The sequence below is a fragment of the Podarcis cretensis genome, assembly GCF_951804945.1.
Source record: "Podarcis cretensis genome assembly, chromosome: 3".
Classification (NCBI taxonomy): Eukaryota; Metazoa; Chordata; class Lepidosauria; order Squamata; family Lacertidae; genus Podarcis; species Podarcis cretensis.
Window position 1 is genome coordinate 57,882,425 of NC_137172.1, and position 16,168 is coordinate 57,898,592.

A 16,168-nucleotide genomic window follows, 5' to 3' on the forward strand; every position below is an offset into this window, starting at 1 on the left:
ATTAAACACACTTTCATAAAAATTTATCATATGAACTAATCCTGACTCCACCTAAACATCTGATATTTCAATTTATTTTCTTGTGTCTGTAATTTCAATGAACAGTCTGCACTGGTTAAAATGAAAAGTAAAAGACACCTAATTTTAAAATCAAATGTTTAAAAGACTCACATTCCCTTTTGGGGACCACATGACAATAGTGGGTAGAATCAGCGACAAAAGCGGGCTAATCAATGGAGATGACTCTTGCTGCTATACATTTCACCTATAAAAAAGACAGAGACTTCTACACACATGCACCTTCAGTCACCAAGGAAGCAAGAGACATTATAACTATGAAAGGGTACATCCTAGCCAGGCAAAAGCAGTCAAAGAAGGTGTGGGTGGCTGTGGCTTGAGGGGGCATGGTCCTAGGGATAGAGGAATCTGGGGGCATAGAGAACCATATTTGGTCCTTAGGACTGAAATTCCACACACCTGCCCTAGTTGTTACAGTAATGTCAAATGTTTATTTTCCCTCATTCTCATCTGGTGCAGGCAGCTGCTGTGGCCATGATATTAGCTGGCAGAATGGGTAGATTTCTGTCTAAATAATATTAAAGTATGATGCAGGGAGATCTAACTATGACTACAATTCATCACATTTATTAATGAAGCAGATATTTCTGAATAAACACATGCTTTTTCAGTAAACTTTAGTACTTTAGTTTAAGGGGCTTTGGCTTATTTTATTTCATTTCACAACATTTCTACAACATTTATTGATTGCAATAAAACCTTGAAGCAGTTTATGTAAAGAATAAAATAATAAAATTATCAGCAAAACAGTTAAAACAAGTGTTTAAAACATTCAAAAAGAATTAAAATCGAAAATATAACTTGAGATTGTCTAGCTTTATGAAGCAACTGACATATAGTAGCTTATAGTGGAATAACCTCTTGTCAATAACCCCACATTCTCTTCTTAAATTTTATTAATACCTTAGGTCACTTTCATTACATGCTGGACATTTTGGTGCTTTATGTTTTTGACCTCTTGAATTCTTTTTGCCAATATCTACCACAATACTTATGCTGGGCTTTGCTGTCACAAAAAACAACTGTCAATGTGTCTTGCAGTTATTTGTAAGAAGGAAAGCCACAGCTCACATGCCCACACTAATCAGTTTTTCTTTGGATGCACATACTGATCTGTCCATAAATAAAAAGGCAGGCCAAAAACAAAGAATCAAGGACACCTTCATTTTGTTTTCCTCTGCAGATGGAGTGTGTTTGTCATTTAACTGCTTGAAAATTAATCATAGCTCATTTATTCAGTGCACCATATGTGCATCACCAAACTGACAAGCTTTCCAGGTTTAGCAGCAATACCAGAATGCTTCCTAAAAAGCAAAGATGACAAGAAGCCAGATTGATGCAGGTTCCCTGGTAGAGATTAGTATATAGGTAATTAGTTTCTCCCTCTCAGAATTTATTATGACCTTCCATGTGTAGTTTTCCCCAAACTGAAGTACTAGTCTAATTGTTTTTAAAAAGCAGAGGCACTTAAAATATAGCATTTTAAACACTTATTTCTTAAACTGTTACTACCAAGGGGGCAGACTATCAGATTTTATATATGATTTGGCAGTCTTGTATATCTGTGCAAGAGACTCAGCAATGACAAATCTTTATAATGGCTGAAAATAGAATAAACCAGATGCTCCTCAATTATGCAGGATCCCTGATCATGTAAAGCCATTTTCATAGAATACAACTCTATGAAAGGGACCACAAGGGTCATATAGTCCAGCCCCCTGCAATGCAGGAATTGCTTTATTTTATTTTATTTTATTTTATTTTATTTTATTTTATTTTATTTATGTCCCAAAGTGGTGCTTGAACCCACGACCCTGAGATTAAGTGTCTCATACTCTGCTCCCAGCAAAAAGTAAAATTCCTGACACCTACAAAGTTGTTGAGCTTTTTTAAGAAACCCACCCCAAAATTGTTGAGCTTTTATTGGGAACCTCTCCCAAAGGTGATTTTTAGCTTTCGAAGCTGTTTTCGCTGCTTTCTCCATTGCATCACTGTACATCCAGGTTTCCCCAGCAAAATTCCTCCCTGACACCATTTTTACACCCAAAAACTAGCCCATGTCCTACACCAGTGATGGGAGAGAACTGGATGCAGAGCAACTGGGAGTGTGTACCCAATTTATATGATTGTACTATATATGTTAAAGCATTCCATCTTCAAAGCATTATTAGGCCTACTGTCATGCTGCATTACTCTTACTTAAAATATGACTTGCCACAGGACGAATATGTCATATTGTAATAATTTGTTATGCCTATATTAAGGGCTGTGCGATAGCTTCTTGGGGACAGTTTAGAGTTCAGATGACATGCTAAACTGAGATTAATCTAACATAGAAGCTAAAGCTCCTGACCTCCTCCTTGCAGCCATTCTGGAGAAAGGAGGGTAACATGCAAGCAAGGAGGACAGACTAGGCTAGTTCAACCAGAGCCATTGTACGTGTGTGCGTGTACACAAATAGAGAAACTAAATGAGAAAGGACTTTAATCTCAATGCATGGATGCAGTGTGAAGAAAGAGGCCCCAATTCCGTTTTCTCCTCTATATGCCCCCTTTATTTCTGGAACATGTCTAGAACTTACCCCTGCTTATGAAAAAGCAATATACTGTAATTCCACTGTGGCCCAGTACAACTGCCAGGGAGCTGAGGGACAGTGATAGTGAGCCCACGTGGTCAGGTGACATCAGGACTGACCTCACCTGGCTGTGGGGACTGGCAGAATATCCAGCCAAAGAATTTTAAATTTAAATTTGCCAGAGGCCCAGAGAGTTGGGCAATGCCTTGTTGGCAGACCTGGCTGAACCAGTTTTCAGTCGAGTCTGCTTGTGGGGCATAAAAGCCGGTTATGCTGGTACCTGGCAGTGCAGTCGGAATTGGTTTTCCCACCCACCCTGCATATTGTGGACATGCCCAGTGGTAAGCAGGTAGTGCACATATATGACCTTGTTGTGGAACTGCTCAGTCGCCGTATTCCAGGCCAGGAAGGAAGGAATTCCAGACCAGGAAGGAATTTGCCAGTAGACGTATTGGGCCTGTCTGGGGTTTTTGCCTTCCTCATAGCAATTGTAACCACTTTTGGTGAAAAAAGGCATGAGGTCAGGTCCTTAGTCTAAACCTCAGGGTTGAGTGTATCCGAAAGCCCAGCTAGGAGCTGACAGGCCATAGAACATCCCTGAATGGAATCCTGGTGGGATTACCCCATTAGATTTGTGTCAATGGGTGCTATCCATTTGCCAGGATCAACCCTGATAGAGATATCAGCCAGCAATCTCAAACTGGTGCCATGCCTTTCTTACCACTTACACATTAACCAAGCCCCTCCCTCAGTAACTACTGGCCCTCTTTGAAACCCTATAGAGCTGCTATATGTTGGTATAGACAATGCTGAGCTAGGTGGACCCAATGGTTTGACTCAGTATAAGGAAGATTCCTCTGTTCTTATCTAATAAATTGGTTATTAAGGTGCCACTGCATTTTCCTTGACTTCAGACACCTCTTATCTTTCAAGGGCAAATACATATATTATGGCAGATTAAATATATCGTGTATTCCAAAGAAGTAAAAGCTAATAGGAAAGGAAACTATGCAAAGAGCTTACAAAGCTGTGAAGGAAATCGGTCATAATACAATGTAGTAGAGGAATAAAATGCCTGAGCTCTGCATACTATGGCACTGTGTCCAGAAAAACTTGCCTGGGCATGCTTGTTTATGAGACACTATTTGGTTTTCTAACATGGACAATAAGAAAGGGTACTTTCCCATGTGAATTAAAATAATACTCAAATAATAGCTTGCCTTAAGAAAGGGAGGAGGAAGGGAGGGAGATACCAAGGCTACTGTACTTGAAAAAGGGAGTGACCCACAAAGGAGACATAGTAGAAAGCCAATTGCTCAAAAAGTTTTGTTTGTTGCTTGCTTCAGCCTTGCAATGAGAAGTTCCTCATTCTTTTTTCTCTCTCCTTCAAATGAAATAGCATTAGTGCATAATTTATTTATTTTTGTGATTATCATCTTGTTTGTAAAGATTGTTTACAAATTTGACATTCTGGAAGTAAATAGGCATTCCTGCAGCAGGGAGGAAAGTTGCTGATATGGCATCAGATTTCTTTACATCACCTGGTGCAGCCTTCCTTTTCGAAAGCTGAACCTTGGTTTGGCTAATTCCCACTATAAAACTCAGTTTTTTATTTTCCAAATTCAAAACTTGCAACTGCTGGCTGTTTCTCTGTTGTACACAACTATAGAGCTCTTGACTGTGATCCTATCCTCTTGGGTGAATTGCTCATTTGGAAAAGCATCCGCAGGTGTTAAAAGCCATTAACATGCTTTCATCTGGCCCCTGAACACTCATCGTGATTAAGCTGACCAAATGCACAGCAGTGTTACACAAATGTGATGAGCTGAAATCCAATACTATAATAAGGGATAGAGCCTGTCACTATTACTCAAGCTGACCAGTACACTTCTGATAAGTGGTTGTTTCACTGAATTAAAAAAGAAATAGGTCGGAGCGAAACAGTACAAACTTAAGGCTTTTGCAGATGACCTAGTTTTGACCCTACAGGAGCCAGAATCTAGTACAAAAAGGGCATTACAATTGATTCAAGACTTTGGTCGGGTGGCGGGTTTTAAATTAAACAAACAAAAAACCAAGGTATTGGAAAAAAAACTTGACAGCTTCAGAGTCAGAAAGGTTTCAGAAAGAGACAGAGTTAAACGTGGTTAAAAAAGTAAAATATCTAGGGGTGAACATAACAGCAAAGAATTTGAATCTATTTAAGGACAATTATGAAAAGTGCTGGTCAGAAATTAAGAGAGATTTAGAAAGTTGGTCAAGACTGAAACTTTCCTTGTTGGGCCGAATTGCTGCTATAAAAATGAATGTATTGCCAAGGATGCTGTTTTTATTTCAGACTTTACAGATTGTGGATAAAATGGAGTGTTTCGGGAGGTGGCAAAGAGATATCTCTAAATTTGTCTGGCAGGGCAAAAGGCCCAGAATTAAGTTTAAAATATTAACTGATGCTAAAGAAAGAGGGGGGTTTGCCCTGCCAGACTTAAGGTTGTACTATGAATCAGCAGCTTTTTGCTGGCTGAAGGATTGGCTGCTTCTTGAAAACACTGATGTTTTAGATTTGGAAGGATTTAACAATGCTTTTGGATGGCATGCATATCTGCGGTATGACAAGGTTAAGATTCACAAGAATTTCAAGAACCATATTGTAAGGAAAGCAGTGTTTAATGTCTGGACAAAATATAAAGACTTATTAGAAAACAAGACCCCAAGGTGGTTATCACCGATGGAAGCTAAGGCTGTGAAAAGACCCAATATGGAGGTCAAATGGCCTAAATATTGGGAAATTCTAGAAAGAGATGGAGACAATTGGAGATTGCAGAGTTTGGAGAAACTAAAAGATAAAGTGCGAGATTGGTTACATTATGCTCAGATTAAAGAGGCTTTTAAATTGGATAAAAAGTTAGGATTCAGGTGGAAAAATCGAAACTGGAAACAGAATTGTTAGAACCTAAGACTAAACTACTTTCAAGAATGTATAATTTGCTGCTGAGGTGGAATACACAGGATGAAACGGTTAAATCAGCCATGATAAAGTGGGCACAGGATATTGGGTATAACATCATGTTTGCTGACTGGGAAAAGTTATGGACCACCGGTATGAAGTTCACGGCATGTAATGCCTTGAAAGAAAACATTATGAAAATGATATATAGGTGGTACATGACCCCAGTCAAGCTAGCAAAAATATATCACCTGTCAGATAATAAGTGTTGGAAATGTAAGGAAACTGAAGGAACGTTCTTTCACCTCTGGTGGACTTGCCCCAGGGTCAAGGCCTTCTGGGAAATGATATATAATGAGCTGAAAAAGGTATTTAAGTATACCTTCTCTAAGAAACCAGAGGCCCTCCTTTTGGGCATTGTTGGCCAGAGGGTGTTAAAGAATGACCGAACATTTTTTATGTATGCAACGACAGCAGCAAGGATACTTGTCGCCAAATATTGGATAACTCAAGATTTGCCCACGCTGGAAGAATGGCAGATGCAACTGATGGACTACATGGAGCTGGCAGAAATGACTGGCAGAATCCGAGACCTGGGAGAAGAAGCAGTGGAGGAGGATTGGAAGAAATTTAAGGACTATTTACAAAAACACTGTAAATTATATGAGTGTTAAGAAGGATGAGAGATTTGAAAACAACAGGGCACCATAAAGCTAGTTGAAAAGATTATGAGAATGAGTGAATTGTATGAGAATAATAAATTTTGAATAAATATTATATTAAAATTAGGTGTTTAAGATCTAGATAAAATATTCAAAGTTAGGGACAAAATATTGAAAATGTGTATAATAAGAATGGAAATAAGGTGATAAGTTGCTGGCTAAAGTTTTATTAATGTGGAATGCAGGAGCGGGAGATGTGAGGAAGTCCAAAAATGAAGAAAAGATGGTTATTACAAGATGTTAAATTTTATGTTTGTTTCTTTCAGTCTGTTTTTTGTCTATTCTGTTTCCTTTCTTTTTCATTGTATTAATAAAACTCTTAATAATTTTTTTTTTTAAAAAAAGAAATACTACACAATGTAGCAAGAAGGGGGATTGCCAGTGCAATAGACCTCAGTTTTAAGTAAGTTTCTTTATAGATTTCACCAGTTTCAACAACAATGTACGGTATTTCGTCTTTGTCCTAGTTGCTGGGCATCTGGAATGCATTCTAAGCTATGATTATCTTTGGTTTTGTCTAGTGACCAGTTTCTTTGGTTACCTGTGCCACATCCTGTTCATTTTGTGGGTGAAATGAGACACACAAATTTTCCTATCTGCAGACATCGTGTCACAATGGAGAGATAACTGGTTTTATTAATGCATCCTTTTTCACATTGCTGTGATGAAACAGTACATACCACCTGCTATAACAGAAGTCAGTATGCACTGTGATATTGCTACTGCAGTGCTTCCCACAATCTTGGCTTGGTTAATGTGCCTGAGTTCAGTGTCAGGAGGCTCTTATTTCCATAATGATTAGGCTGATTTTATATATGTATATTCAACTAAGGCAAGATCATGCCAAATGTTGGAGCATTTATGCAGGAACATATCCAAGAAGCAATTTTGCAACTAGACACTATTTATGATTCTGGCATTCATATCTGTGGGTCAGCAAACGCTATGTAAAGTAACTTGTATTACTGAGAATGTCCATTAACCATGATTGCCTGCACACTTTCTAATTAATGTGCAAGGACTAAAAAAAAAAAATACTTTTAAAGATGACTTAACCACTGGTATGGGGGGACGCAGGTGGCGCTGTGGGTTAAAGCCTCAGCGCCTAGGGCTTGCCGATCGAAAGGTCGGCGGTTCGAATCCCTGCGGCGGGGTGCGCTCCCGCTGCTCGGTCCCAGCGCCTGCCAACCTAGCAGTTCGAAAGCACCTCCGGGTGCAAGTAGATAAATAGGGACCGCTTACCAGCGGGAAGGTAAACGGCGTTTCCGTGTGCGGCTCTGGCTCGCCAGAGCAGCGATGTCACGCTGGCCACGTGACCCGGAAGTGTCTCCGGACAGCGCTGGCCCCTGGCCTCTTAAGTGAGATGGGCGCACAACCCCAGAATCTGTCAAGACTGGCCCGTACGGGCAGGGGTACCTTTACCTTTACCTTTAACCACTGGTATAAAAGCCTTAGGATTTTACAAAAACCTCTTAAGCTATTCCCATATCCTCTGAGTACTTGGCTCATACTCTATGTAACTGTTCATTTCTTGCAGTGGCATAGCCTGATTGGTCTATTCATTGTTATAGCTATTATTATTATTATTATTATTATTATTATTATTATTTGGATTTATACACCATCCTTCATCAAAAGATCTAAGGGTGATTCACAAGATAAAATTACAAGATAAAAGCACAATTAGTTAAACTTAGTTAAGCTAACTGCAGTTTCCAAAGTAATAAATAAATCTCAATAAAGCTAAAATGTTTACCATTATAAAGAAATGCTACTGTGTCTTGCAAATTATTATTTGGTGCCTTGGTGCCTTCTTTGCTTTATGACTGTGGTTTATGATTTTCCATTGAAAGTGGCATAACATGCATTTGCTATGCTATCCTATGTATGCTATCACTCTGATTTGGAAACAGGTTCTTTGCAATTTCATGAAAGACCCATAAAATGAGGAACCATTGCTATTTCATGCACTCTATCAGAATTTTTCTTTAATGTAGGGGTTTTCAAAGGTGAATATAAGAAAAATGGCCCTGCACTTTGCTAAGCCTCTGCTGTTTCAGTATGTTATTTTTAATGCCTATTAGTTTCTATTCTCCACTGTCAGAAGGTAATGGGACTGGCTGAAGTGTGAGCAAAATCAAGCTAGGCTGCCATGTATTGCGATATATACTTAGCCTAGCAGCCTTCAGGATGGCACTATGCTATTGGTCGAACCATACATTTTTCAAACGAATGAGCTGTTTTCTTAAATTAGTTGTAATTTGTACTAATTGCCTCAAAATAATTACAGGGTTTTGTTGAGGCAGGATAACAGAAACTGGTGAGCTTATTAAATACAGCATTTCAAGAAAATAGGAAGCCTGCTTCAATTGCTTTAAGAATTCATCCACCTCAGTGACTGTTTCAGAGTATTAATTGGGGTAAAGCTCTGGCAGTTCTGAGCCTTAGGCTACGTATATATGTATTGTGATACATGGAAGCCTGGCTTGATTTCAGAATTGCTGAAATGAAATAAGAAATGAATCCAAAAGTCTTGAACTAAGTTAGTCCTTAGTTAGTTAGTTAGTTAGTTAGTTAGTATATGAATAAACAAGCAAATCATTAAAACACAAATACCCAAACATTTATGGAAGAGTCCATCCATATTTTAGTTATTTATGATTGAGGCAATGTGAAGCACGTTTTTTGGCACATTAACCTGACAGGTGTGAGGGCTCATAGACAGAAGGAAGACTAGTCTTTGACTGAGTTCACCAAGAAGAAAGCTCCTCTATCTCAGTGTACCTGCAGTGGAGGGATGAAGGAGGGAGTTAGTTAAGTTAGGCTGCAGGTTGAGCTAGATCCTTGAAAGCTTTATAAAACTTGCTGCTCATTAAAAACCACACTCATTTGCTATTAAACTATTCCGAATTTGTTTAACACACCAGACAGAAGTGATATAAGCCACAACCAACCTTTAACTACCCAGCACATTTTTGTACTTGATATTGTATTTTTGTTGCACAGACAGTTTTGCCAGATTAATCACTTCCACATTAATTACCAATTACTAATCATTTCAACACCACGATAAACTTTTACCCCTTTCCTGTTCTATCTTGTTCCTCCATTCCATGTTAAAGTATGCATAACACATCAGGATCAAGACTGCAACCTGCTGTTACAATCCTAAAAATCCACACTGCATACATTCATTATACTCTGATTTTATATATATAATTATCACACTGATATAAAGTGATTGCTCCCTCTGCTGAAAACTATGTGAAAACCAGGGCACATGTGCAGAAGAGAAGCTGTGAGAATGAGAACAATGGTGGAGATGCCTGTGCAAAAGAGTTGCTATGGAAATGCCTAGAAATAATTCTGAAGGTTTACTTGGCAAAAGCCTTTATGAGGCTTGTTTTGGGGCAGTTTTCAGAGTACCAAAGCCAATGAAACAAATTCGTGGGAACGAATTCTCATGTTTTAAAAGATAAAAAGGCTACGTAAAATCAGCAGCTATGTTTTTGTTGTTTGTTTATTTGTTTTAAATCAAGGTCTTCAACTTTTACAGCACTTCCTTTCCATCAAATAGTTACAGACTGCCTGTAATCTGAGGTATGGGAATTAGAAATTATCTTGTCCAGAGTCCACAGGATTCTCCAGAACTGTGGTATGTTTTGAGTGCCTTAACAAGAGAAGGACCTTAACTGATAATGTATTGAAAATGTAGAAGCAAGAATGCACATCACTTGGCTTAAAATAATTAAGAAGCAAGAGACAAGCCCCCTCCTAAAGGATTGTGGAGGAAAGTGAATCTATTTTGCTCCCCCCACAAAATCCCTTGGAAATGTAATTTGACATGCTTAATATATTCTAAAAGGGTTGTTTTTGTTGAAACAAACAAATGGAGGTGAATGGAAGCCACATATTTTAATTTATACATAACATAACAGTTTGATTCACAAATCCAAATGGACAAAACACTGAGATCAAGCCTTGCCAAACCGGGGGGGGGGGGGGGGGGCAGGGTGAATCAGCCACTCCAGCAGCGGAAGCCCAATACAGTATATGTGTTAGTATATATTGTGGCACACCACCTTGTTAATTTATATGAGTTGACAGGATCTAAACATTTATTTATATTTATTTATATATTTATATTTTATGTTTTTTAAAAAATAAATGAATTAAAAAATTGCGTTACCGTATCATTCCAGAGCATTTGTGACATGGTGTATAACTGAATACAGCAGATGAAATTAATAATTAATCAATAAATCAATTAATGAATCATTTTGGGTACCATTGCCTTGGAAGGAAGTTGAGACCACAAGGATTATCTAGCCCAAACCCCTGTGATGCAGGAATATTACGCCCAATGTGTGGCTTGAACCCATGACCCTTAATTAAGATTCTCATGCTCTACCGACTGAGCTGTCCTCCGCTCCCAGTTTGCATTCATGGCAATTATACTTAAGGAATCTTGAAGTAAGACAGGGCAGTGGGGAAAGGGGAGGGGCTTGCTACGATACAATGTGACAATCCCCATAGTTCTGTAATTACACTCAATATGGTTATACAAGCACCTATAGGAAAATCATCACATTCTAGTTTCATTACTAATTTTATTAACTTTACAAATACTTAATGCGATAGTCTTGCAAATAATTAATCGCATGCCTTATTATCTATAGCAAGTGATCAGGAAGCTGAGAGCTAGTATGTTTTGTTCTTAAAGGATGCGTGTAATCAGGTTGGTGTGTAAGGCAGATGAGCTTGCAAACTTTGTAGACGTTTACATAGTATGGTATGACTAACAGAGAAATCTGTGAATACATACAGATATGCGTAGATGAGAGCTGTTTTTGTTCATTGAAATCTTCTGGTGGTCCATTGCCAATTTTACCAGATCAGGCACCATTTGTTATCCCTACTCCCTGCCTGCGTTAAAATTAATGCAGTAATTTAATGCAGCAGGGTTAATACCCAGAATTAGAAACCATAAAGTTCTGTTCATTAGATTTCACCCTTGCTGTACAGTGTATCAAATGCATTATTAAAATCCATCTAGCACACATGCCTGTTCAGATTAATTTTTATTTTGTTATTATTTAGAGCAGCATTCAATTTATAAAGACAATAGACGTCAATATATAAATATAACATGATGCAAAGAATGTATGTTTTGTACCACTCTACATGTTGTCCTCCATTTTCTAAAGCTTTAAATATATTGCTTTCTTCATCTTGTCAGATGAATATGCTGGTTTTTATTTTAAAACCGGGTCCTAAAAAATCTGAACTGGGCATATCTGCTTTTACTGCCAGAACAAGGCTGACTATAATACCAGTGCAACATAATGGTCTCTTTATTCCTTTTTTAGATGAGCAGGAGTCAGTGCAAAAGAGGACTTTCACAAAATGGATCAACACTCATCTGGCCAAGGTAATACATTTTTCTGATTTTTCCTACCACCTACAGTAAAACTAGCAGATTGTTATTATTATTTATTATTTATACACCACCCATCTAGCTGGATTTCCCTAGCCACTCTGGGCAGCTTCCAACAAAAGATTAAAAATGCATTAAAACATCAGTCATTAAAAACTTCCCTGAGCAGCCAGCAATCCCTAAACAGCAGAGCAAACCCACCACACTAAAGGAGATTTAGATGTGGTGAAATTTTCCCACAATCACCACCAGGCTCAGCTTGGTTTAGTTGCTCTTCACTGGCAGGGGAGATCCCTACTACACCCACTGAAAGGATGGACAGGTGGAAGCTACCACTGGTGGAAGCTAGTGGAAGCTCCACAAATGGGGTGTTTCTAGGGTAAGAAGGGGGCAGAGCAGGGCCAAACAAGGTTCTGCTTGTCCAGTGATTGGCAATGGACTCAATGGGTGTAACTACTTCTGCAAGTTCGGCCTCAGCCCACATGAGTGGCAGGGCTTTAGATGCAACCATGGCTTTGCCTCTCTGTTCAGACCTGTTCCTCCCAGAGGGTTAGGAATGCTTCTGTAGTTGTATCCAATTTGTTTGAGGCTTTGAAGGAAGGAAAGCGGATAGAGTTTTCCATAACTGCAATGATTTAAAGTCCAAAAACTCTTCTATGTGGAAACTATGTACGGCAATAGAGGTTGCTAGGTATTATCAGTAGAAACTTGTGTTTCCTGTATAATGCTGGGGAGGAAATAAAAGGGAAATTGAAGAATTGGATGTAATACTTCTAAGGGCTTCTATTTCATTCCTAAAAATATAGTATTACCCTAAGTTTCATACTGATAACCTTGGAAAGTTAGCCTTGTAAATGTTTTGACTACATTTCTAAATATATATGTGTGTGAGAGAGATGTACTTTTAAATACATTATTTATCTATGCTTGATTTGGATTAACTTCACATCAAAGATTTGTGACAATATTGTGTATTGAAATGAAAATGTTACTGCACTACTTCACTATAGTTGCTTTTGAAAGGAATGACTCAATATTTTTCCAGTTCAGTTTTCCAGCCTCAGTTTCCAAATATGAGTGGATAATGTTGGGAGGGATTATGGTGTACATTATTAGAAGCAAGTTAAACTTACATCCCATCCCCCCACCCCCATCGTGTTGTAATTGGCATTGTGACAGGAAAATCCCAATTTCATACATTCTTCCAAAGAAATATTTTAGGTTCTGGCTTCACTTCTTGAAAAATATATGTGGGCATTTTCAAAGGCTATCCTCCCACCTCTGCAACCTCAAGGAAATATTAGGAATAGCTGGCTTTGAGCTTGTGTGTTCCCTATTGCTTTCTTTCCTCACCTAGTAAGGGAAGAACAGATGAAGTTCAAGATCCTGTGTTCATTTAAACTTTTTATTTCTTTGATCTTATTGGGATAAAACTCACATTCTAAAAGTTATCCCAGGGCTCTAGATGGATCCTATGTTTCAAAACCTGGGGTATCCTGATTAATTTGTTATGTTCCCACTGGAGTCAGAGCAGGAGAACTGGAAAGTTAAGAACAGGCGCACATGTACCTGAGGCTTATTCCTGATCTCTTCCCAGGAAAAAAAATCCCTAGCTCAAGTACCCTATAGAAAGGCCCGGTTATTTCCCCTCTATAGCAAATAGAAACCACTAAGACTGCAATCTTAGATCAACCAAGCACATAGTTGAACACTTCCACAAGAAATAGTGATGGCCACCAACGTGAATGGCTAAGAAAGGATTAGACAATTCATGGCAGATATGGCCGTCAATGACTCCTTGTAATGATGGCTATGTTTTACCTCCACTGTCAGAGCCAGTAAAACTCTGAATGCCAGTTGTTGGAAACAAGTGTTGATGTGCTCAGATCCTGCTTGCTGGCTTCCTCTAGGCATCTGATTGGTCACTGTGTAATCCTATGCAAATTTAATAATTACCACTGAGATTATTGGAATTTTACACATAAACACGCACAGAATCAGCTGTAAGGCTATGTTTACCCCGGAAAAATCCTGACTACTTTCAGTGATACTTAATTTTAAGTAAAATGTATACCTTGAGCCTAGAGGTCTCAGAAATAGAGTTCCTAATACATAGGGATGAAACAAGAGCTAAAAAAGCTATCTGATGGCTAGGTGAAAATGTCTTTAATGAAACTGAGGACAACAGGGCATATCTTTTCTGTGGATAGCACATAGTAGTAAAAAAAAGGGGGGGACTACAAATGTATTACGAATGTGCTTAAATCTCTCCAGCTAAAATAAATAGAGCTGGAGTTTTTCTAGATCGTGCCCATTGCTTGAGTGTCTGTATACGAGTGTGTAATTGAACACTTTCATTATGCAGAATCACCATTGCCAAAGCCATCACAACCCATATGCTTAATTAGTAATCATGTCTGAGTTTACGCATTTCAGCGAATAAGCAGTGTGGGGAAAGCCAACATGCTGACCTTTTAAAAATGCTTCCATTTAATTCATATGCCTCCTACTGTGTTCACAAAATTACTTGTGATGATGGCTCCTTAACAGCAGAGTTGCATGCTCACACACCCTCGTAAATATCAGACCTGCTGAGATCAAAACCCCAAACCATATGTGCTGCTATTGTACGAAGATTAGTTATGATCTAAAATACTATGACACTAGTGCACTTTTATTTTTGGAGCAGGGGCTGCTTCTCCTGCAAGCATTTCTTGCCAACTTGCATACCCCCCACCCTCTGTCAACCCCCGTCCCTTTACACCTGACCAGCCCTCTCCCCTTACAGCTTGCCCCAGATCCTCTCTTCCCACTCCTTAGAGTTCCCCTCAACTCCCCTTCCTCTTCACCTCATAACTGACCTCAAACCCCCTCCCCCCAAGATGTGACAATCAGCTGATTGTCAGGTCTTGCATAGCCACTTGTAATGTGCTGCCTTGGGGAGAACTCTGAATGGGGTTTGCAGACACCCCTGCCCAGTTAGGTTTTTACCTATCCTGCATTCTGACATCATATATAACAGACATATGGAAGTTGGGTGTAGCTTGACAGAATGGCCTAGTAGATCAAATGGGGAGGCCTGGGACACTGGAGGTGCCCACACTTGGTCTACTGTATCAGAGATCTGTCATAAAACTTATTTTACTCTTCCACAGTTGTTGTAAACCTTGTGTTACACAACCTATTTTGCATTTGTGCTTGCAAATTTCATAAAGCTAGACTGTCTTGATTTAATGGCACATTCACCAACTTAAATCAGTATTATTTGTACTGTACAGTCATACCTCGCGTTACAGACGCTTCAGGTTGTGCGTTTTCTGCTTGCGCAGCACGCTGAACCCGGAAGTACCAGAACGGGTTACTTCCATGTTTCGGCGCTCATGCATGCGCAGAAGCGCCGAATCACGACCTGCACGTGCACAGACGCAGCGCTGCGGGTTGCAAACGCTGCGGTTTGCAAACATGCCTCCCGCACGGATCGTGTTCGCAACCTGAGTGTCCACTGTATAAATAGCTTTGTGCTTGAACTACAGTCGTACGCTGGAAGTCGAACAGAATCTGTTCCGGAAGTCCGTTCTACTTCTAAAATGTTCAGAAACCAAAGCACAGCTTCTGATTGGCTGCAGGAAGCTCATGCAGCCAATAGGAAGGGGCGGAAGTCGCGGCAGACGTTCAGGTTCTAAAAATAGTTTGCAAACTGGAACAATCACTTCCGGGTTTGTGACGTTCGGGAGCCAAAACGTCCGAGTTCCAGGGCCTTCAGGATCCAAGGTACAACTGTATTAGTAGGTAGCATGTGTGTGTGTGTGTGCGCGCGCGTGTGTGCAGGCGCGCGCTAAGTTCATTTTTGTTTTCACGCAGTGAACCAACGTTGCTAACTTCTGCCTTCTGTCATGTACTAGCATTTTTCTATTAAAATCAAAACAGTTTACATGATAGTCTAGTAGTCTTATTATAGAATATATTGACAGCTTGTTCACTAAGAAAATGGCCATATCAATTTTCTTCTTTCTAGCTATCACATTCATTATTAATTATTCACATACAAGATGGAAAAAAAATTGCTCAAATAAGGTCGTTTAATGACTTTATATGAGAAAATGGGTTTTTTTCATATTTCATGGAGAGTATTTCCTACAAACAGGGACGCAGGTGGCGCTGTGGGTTAAAGCCTCAGTGCCTAGGGCTTGCTGATCGAAAGGTCAGCGGTTCGAATCCCTGCGGTGGGGTGCGCTCCCGCTGCTCGGTCCCAGCGCCTGCCAACCTAGCAGTTCGAAAGCACCTCCGGGTGCAAGTAGATAAATAGGGACCGCTTACCAGCGGGAAGGTAAACGGCGTTTCCGTGTGCGGCTCTGGCTCTGGCCAGAGCAGCGATGTCACGCTGGCCACGTGACCCGGAAGTGTCTCCGGAC

The 16,168-nt window shown here is 39.5% G+C and overlaps 1 protein-coding gene across 13 annotated transcripts in view; it reads left to right on the forward strand.

Annotated features, from left to right (window-relative positions):
- Window positions 1-16,168, forward strand: part of SYNE1 (spectrin repeat containing nuclear envelope protein 1) — a 296,053-nt gene that overhangs the window by 29,406 nt on the left and 250,479 nt on the right. For all 13 annotated transcript variants that reach the window (XM_079971464.1, XM_079971452.1, XM_079971451.1 and 10 more), the window contains exon 3: window positions 11,689-11,750. In XM_079971464.1, coding sequence (XP_079827590.1) covers window positions 11,689-11,750 — 62 coding nt within the window. The remainder of the gene's footprint in view (window positions 1-11,688; window positions 11,751-16,168) is intronic.